Source organism: Bidens hawaiensis, unplaced genomic scaffold, assembly GCF_021521415.1.
Source record: "Bidens hawaiensis isolate Kalapana, Puna unplaced genomic scaffold, B.hawaiensis_p1.1 tig00002759_1, whole genome shotgun sequence".
NCBI lineage: Eukaryota > Viridiplantae > Streptophyta > Magnoliopsida > Asterales > Asteraceae > Bidens > Bidens hawaiensis.
Genome location: NW_027491149.1, coordinates 2,971,955 through 2,978,925, shown reverse-complemented (window position 1 = coordinate 2,978,925; position 6,971 = coordinate 2,971,955). Strand labels below are relative to the sequence as shown.

At 35.7% G+C, this 6,971-nt stretch overlaps 1 protein-coding gene across 1 annotated transcript; it reads right to left on the bottom strand.

The window, feature by feature from the left end:
- Positions 1–6,124, bottom strand: LOC143620992 (immune-associated nucleotide-binding protein 9-like). Its single transcript, XM_077092535.1, has 6 exons — positions 6,083–6,124; positions 3,367–3,565; positions 2,986–3,260; positions 1,889–2,053; positions 1,682–1,816; positions 1–350 (listed from the first exon to the last, which is right to left on the bottom strand). Exons 1-6 carry the CDS (start codon positions 6,122–6,124, stop codon positions 138–140), a joined length of 1,029 nt encoding a protein of 342 aa, XP_076948650.1. The 3' UTR covers positions 1–137.
- Positions 6,125–6,971: the final 847 nt, after the last annotated feature.

Below are 6,971 nucleotides of genomic sequence, written 5' to 3'. Positions count from 1 at the left end.
ATACGATATCAAAACCCAAACATTAGATTTATATCACATATAAGAATTCCAAGTGAGTTGGAACATATGAAAGTTATCAAGCAGTTGTGATAGAAAATATAATACATACGTTTTTGGACAAAGGAGCCGAAGTTGACTTACAAAATTAAACATTTATCACTTTCAGCTCTCTTACGAAGCTCCTCGGTCTCCCTTTGGGCTCTCTCTAAAGTCTCCCTCAGCTTACGGATCTCATCATTTGATTTCATTTGAGCAGCTTGAGCCGTCTCTTCAGCCTTCAACCTTGCAAGCTGTTCTTCTGCCAATTGTTGTTCAAGTCTGATGGTTGTTTCCTTCAACCTCGACTCCACCTGTGAAACGATCACACCGTATATCCATTTATTTGCAATACTAGGCTAGAAGCTCATGCACTACACGAGTTGAATAAAGGAAATACCATATAAAGAAAATTTTCTTTTAATTTTGCAAGATGTAAATTCATATATTGTGTGGCAGTGGATAGTTATTTATTAGCTATATTTATATTTGGCCATCTTGAGCCATTTGTCTATAAATGGGGTGCTATGGACCATGTTAGGGTTCTGCATGGGCCATTCAGTTTCGGTTTTTTGGTTTCAATTTAACCATTTGAGCTTGAATTTTTTGGACCGAACCAAAATTTGGTCCAAAATAATGAATGGCCTAAATCATGTTGTTCATCAATGATTAATTGATTATTATACGTTTACGCTAATATAAATTACGTAACATACAAAATGAAAATATGAAAATCCATAAATTCAGTCTGGTTCAGTTTTTCGGTTTCAATTACATGCAAAACCGAACTGAAAATTTTGTTATTTTAAAAAATATAGAACCAAACCGCCGGTTTCTGTTTGGGTTCGGCTATTTCGGTTTCATGCACACCCATAATGGTTATGTTTATCTCAAATGGGCCTGCTAAATTCTTTTAACTATAAGGAATGAGTCAAACTAGTCAAAACTTGCCTGAAGAGTACATTTAATGTATTCAACAAACTCCTAAATGATTTATACAAAATTTTGGATTAAATTTTTAATAACACAAGTTTTGTAATCATCCTTAAGGCATTAATTTTTAGCATAATATGACATGCGGGTCAACCCAGTCTGACATGATCTGCCCATAACTATGAGCCTATCAGGGTGATCATCTGATAGGAAATCAATTTATGCAGTTTATTCTTTTTTGAATTGTTTGTGTGTGTCTAACCAAACCGAATTCAACTGAATTATTCGGTTTGGTTTGGTTTGGTTCGGTTATCCACCTAAACCCATTATTATTCGGTTTTTTCGATTGAATTCGGTTCGGATAAGCAAGATATGGGGAACCGAAAACCGAATAGAAAACTGAATTCACAATTCAGTTCGGTATCCAATTAAACCGGTTGTTATCCGGTTTATTCATTTAAATTCGGTTCAGTTATTCGAATAAGCAAGAGTTGTGGAACCGAAAACCAAATTCACAAATCGGTTCATTTATCTGATTAATCTAGTTATTACTCGATTTACTCGATTAAATTCGGTTCAGTTATCCAAAGATGCAAGATTTTGGGGAACCGATAACCGAACCCAAAAACCGAGTTTGCAAACCTGTTCAGTTGATTTTCAATTAATGTGCAAACCAGTGAAAAATCAAAATGACAGTAAACTGCAAAGATACCATTTCAGTTATTCTTTTGAGTTGCTCTTCATATGATTTATGCATCTGTTCTGTGAGCTCAGATATCTCCTGTTTTGTATATCCCTGCAACGATTGAACTTCTTCGGTTTGTTCATGAAGCTTCAAAGTCCCTCTCTGTCAAGTAAATGTACAATTTGGATTAAAAAAATATTCTTAAAAATGAAAATAAAAAATGACATTATTCACCTTCAATTCACTAAAAATCTCATCGGTGTATGGTTTCCCGTTATTCTTGGTCAACACCATGTTGACCAGAGACAGAAGTTCTTGTACTTGTTGTGTTTTCTTGTTCTTATCTTTTGTCCTGTTATCAAAAACGACATATCTATCCCCACACAAGCTAAGGGTTTCCTGAACCGATAGTTGAATTTTAATTAGTCAATAGTTTCCACTTTCCAATAGGAAAAATAAACTCGTGAATAATACCATTTTCAATTTCCAAAACTACCCCCAATTGATGGCATGTAGGGGTGGCGATCGTGTCGGGTTAACCGATTTTGGGTTAAATTTACGAATCTGAACGCGGCCTTACATGTGTCAACCGTCAATAAGTCAACCTGAATCTAGACACTTAAAATCGTGTACTTGGAACACGACACGTATAACTCATTTATCTGAACGAGTCAAATGAGTTGACAATTTGTAAAAATGCCAGTGAGTTGTAAATAAGTTATAATCAAGTTGTAAACAAGTTAAAATGGTCATAAACCGGTTGGCGGGTGGTAATAAATTGATCAAAGTTATAATCAAGTTGTATACAGGTTAAACGGGTCATAAAGAGGTTGGCGGGTTGTAGTGAATGGATTAAAGTTATAATCAAGTTGTAAACAGGTTAAATGAATCATAAACAGGTTAGTGGGTAATGGGTTATGGGTTGTATTAAATTGGTTAAACGGTCATAAATGGGTTAACATATGCCTTTTGTTTTTACTTTTATATTCTAATTTTAGATTGACGTGTCAAACCAGTTTAATTAAACAGGTTATATAGGAGACAAGTCAACCCGAACACGACACGTTTTACTAAACAGTTTAAACATGTAATCCGATCACGACATGTTTATTAAACGGTTTAGAAATGACAAGTGAAACCCAAAGACTGATTATTTTTGAACACAACATGTTTATTAAACGGTTATACAGATGTAAAGTATAGTCACCCCTACAGCCTACTTTATGGAGAAAACAGGTAAAAGAAAAAATTAATTATTGGCTGATGATTAGTATATAATAAGTTTGAAAATGAAAATAAAAAATAGCAAGATATTGTGTATTAACGTGCACCTTTAATGATACAGGACAGTCGTCTAAGAACTCTTCCAAAGTTTGTTCATTCTCCTCAAGTTCATCTCCACCAGTAAAAACGACAATCATATAATCATTAATTTTGCTCCCAAACAAAGTCCTCAAACTACTTATTGCAGCTTCTTCTTCTTTTGAAAACCGGTTCCGAACTGTGAGGACAACAAGAACCGCGTGGATACCATCCCTCGCCATATTTATGCATTTCACAATCTCTTTTCCAATATACTCAGTATCAACAGAAGAATCAAACAATCCTGCATTTGTGTTAGCCGTTAGCAGTCTAAAAGTAAAACATCCCATAATTATTATTGCGCTACTTCAAAACTGTAACTTAATAATAATAATAAAAATGTTTTATACCAGGAGTATCAATGACATTAAGCATCTGTCCATCTTCGAGGACGGCGGTCCTGATCTCGGAAGTAGTGGTGACACCGGCCGAGCTGGCCTTGGAAAGAAAGTCTTTCTTTCCAAGGATGCTATTACCGGTGGCACTCTTGCCGTTACCGGTCCTTCCAACCAAAACAAGTGTTCGCAGGTGTAACGCCCTGGAATTTGACTGGTAGACAAAAATCAAGGAATCATCGGAAACTATACACTTTGGGGTTCTGGACGATAAGTTCGGAACCCATATCATTGGAGAAATCTGCTTTTATCATTTGAAATGTTTATTTTATAAAACGACATTTACGTCTGGAAAATATTAATTTTTATGCTTTTGAAAAATAAAATGTTCTTATTTAAAAAAAAAAAAAAAAAAAAAAAAAAAAAAAAAGATTTTAAATAATTATTCGGAAAATGGTTTATAAAAGTTTTGCTGAAAAAGTTTTAGTTTGTTTAAAAACTTATGAACTCGACTAGTCTTGACCCGTCGGTAGTCTAAACCCGAACCCGAGTCACCCGAGTATTTAAGCGGAAAATCAAGTATTCTTACACCATCTCTTTCATTTCCACCAACACTTCCCACCCAAACACTCCCACTTCTAGAGAGAGAGTAGTGAGAGAAAGTCATCCAATCTAAGATTCGAGTCCACCAATCTGTTTATCGTTGTTGTCGGTAAGATCTTCTTGAAAATCATACGTTTTTACAACCAAAACCCGCCCCGAATCGAGCAAAAACTCCGACTTTTGTGTCAAGTGTGTTCTTGGTCAAAAACCGTCATTTTTGGTGTCAAAATGCAAGCTTTTGTGTTTAAAAGTACTAGGAATCGATACCCCTTTCAATCCCGAGCATTTCCATGTCAAAAACTTCGATTTTGGGTCAAAAATCTGGAAAATCTGGAAAACCCGTGGGTATCTCCGTCGCCCAGCTTGAAGGAGTCGAATCAGACTCATTCGATCGAACCAGTCGATCGAATCAGTCCAGTCGATCGAACCAGTCGATCGAATCAGTTCATTCGATCGAATGTGTCGATCGAACCAGTCCAGTCGACCGAATAGGAAAGCAACCGAATGGTCTCCAACTCATTCGACCGAATGAGCTTCGTATTCGATCGAACGTCTGTCTATTCGATCGAATGAGTGTCTATTCGATCGAATGTGTTTCTATTCGATCGAATGTGTGTCTATTCGATCGAATGTGTTTCGATTCGATCGAATGTGTTCCTATTCGATCGAATCAGGTCAGAACCAAGCTGTTTCGTCTTTAAAACCTAGTTTTTGCTCGAGATCGTGTAAGGCTTACACTCTTAGACTTAAACTGCGTTGTTAACTTATTATGTCCTTGTCTAGACTTAGAGGATCGACGTTTGACAGCACCCGACCGCCCTAGCAACCACACCTAGTCAACAAGGTGAGTTCATAGCCCCCATTTTTCTTTTAAAGCCTTTCAAATCATTGGGGGTGAAAACATGGTAAATGTACACGTTTTGACAAAACACATTTATTCAAACATTACTTATCATAAACACTTGACAAATCTTTTGCAAACAATGAACATTGGGAAAACAAGTAATCATGGCAGGTTACGCGTACCTTAACTTTCTCGGAAGTTGTGTATGCATAATCAAATATTCAGGAGTAAATATGGGAATCACTCAGCGTTTAGGGAACATTGGACGTTTGGAAATCAAAGTCATGTACCCGTTATACTTTATCATGAAAACACATTATTCATTGGTCAGTCTTGTGATCGTGTGAACAGTGGCAATATAGGTCACAATAGTGCATAGGTTTGATCTCCAAGTGGACGATTGGTAGACAGGCCGTCACTAGATGTGGGATTCTAAAGTGATCGATTTAGAATACACGTGACCTATGGGGTTCTTAAGTGTTCGATTAAGAATCCGAAGGATCTCTTAAGTGTTCGATTAAGGATCCGAAGGATCTCCTAAGTGATCGATTAGGAATCCAAGGGATACTAAAGTACGCTTTAGAATTCTCTCATGGTACCCAAAGTGATCGATTTGGGTTACCATCAAGGAAATCAAGTAACATAGTGTGGTCTTGTGTGGGGTCGATGTCAGGTCTTGTGTGATCATTATGCATCATTATCATTTTTCATCATGGCATGGTTACATATGATTCTTGGGTATCTTATACATATATCCTTGATACCGTTCCTCCTGCATGCATGGAAACAATAATTGGAATCTTTATACGAAACTCTTGCAGATTCAGTTGAGATGATAAGCATACCAAGCATAGTAGGATAAGTTGTAGGAGTGGTGGGTTAGCCGATGGTACACCCTATATATAAACCCCTACAACTTAGCCTAGTATGCTTGTGTAGGGCTTATCACTACAGTATTAGTTAACCTATGAATTCACTCATCTACTTTTTGTAGTTGACGTTTTATTACATGTTTTCAGGAAATGAAGCAGGAAGTAGCTAATAGCTGATAGAGGCCTTAGAGAGATGAAGGCTAGGCTAGGAGTTGTTTGGAAACTTGATATTTTGTATTAAAACAATTTGTTTCATGTTACCTGGATGATGTAATATTTGACAGTTTGGTTATGTTTATGCATTTAGACTTTTATACTATTGTGCTCAATCAATCACGACCTAGTCGCCACGCCTCGGTTTTCCGCCATTACGACCGGGGTGTGACAGCAGGGCATTCAAAGGAGGTGATACTGATGTGAACTCCCAGTCATCATCAACTGAACTTCCACCCATCCTGTCTCTAACCCTAACCTTTTAAACCAACTCACTCACAATTATCATAAATCAATCAATAGTGATAGATGTAAACCCTAACTTGCAAATACAACTATTATTATTATTATAATTATTGAACAACAAGGTACCTGATTCGCCGATCGAATGTGTATTTGAGGTTTAAGATGAATGAATGGGACTCAATATATTATTATTATTATTATTATTATTATTATTATTATTATTATTAATTGAGAAGAAGAAATCATAATTCTGGTCAAATCGGATAAGAGACCAAGATTTTGCGTGGTGAGCGGAACACAAACTTAATGGATTTACACGTAATTTTTACCAAAACTAGGAAAAGATTATAATGATAAAACCTTTTTTTTAAGTTATAAATAATTAAGACCATCTTCAACACAAAGTTTTGTGACTTGGATTGACATGTTTGTTTAGTTTCAGGTGGGATGAGTAAGTGTGAATTCTGGATGCGAGCAGACGGGGTTCATTTGGGGTCGTGTGTGCAACGTTTATAAATAAAATATATTTTTTTTAACTTTTAAACGTTCAACAAATAAAAAGTATTGACTGAATAATTTTTAAAATATGCAACGACTAGTTCCAAATATAAGGTATATTTTTTATAAAAAAAATGACTATTATAAATAAGAATTTCCAGAACCTAGTTTATTAAAAGAATAATTTTGTGATTAAAAAAAATATAATTACAATTTGTTCTGTAAGCATAGTCAATTTATAGATCGGATTCTTTAATAAATTCACTTTCACTCACTATCCTTTGAAAGTTAAAGTGCCTCGTATTTTGTCCTTTTGATTAATGTTTATCCGAAAACCCGGGCAT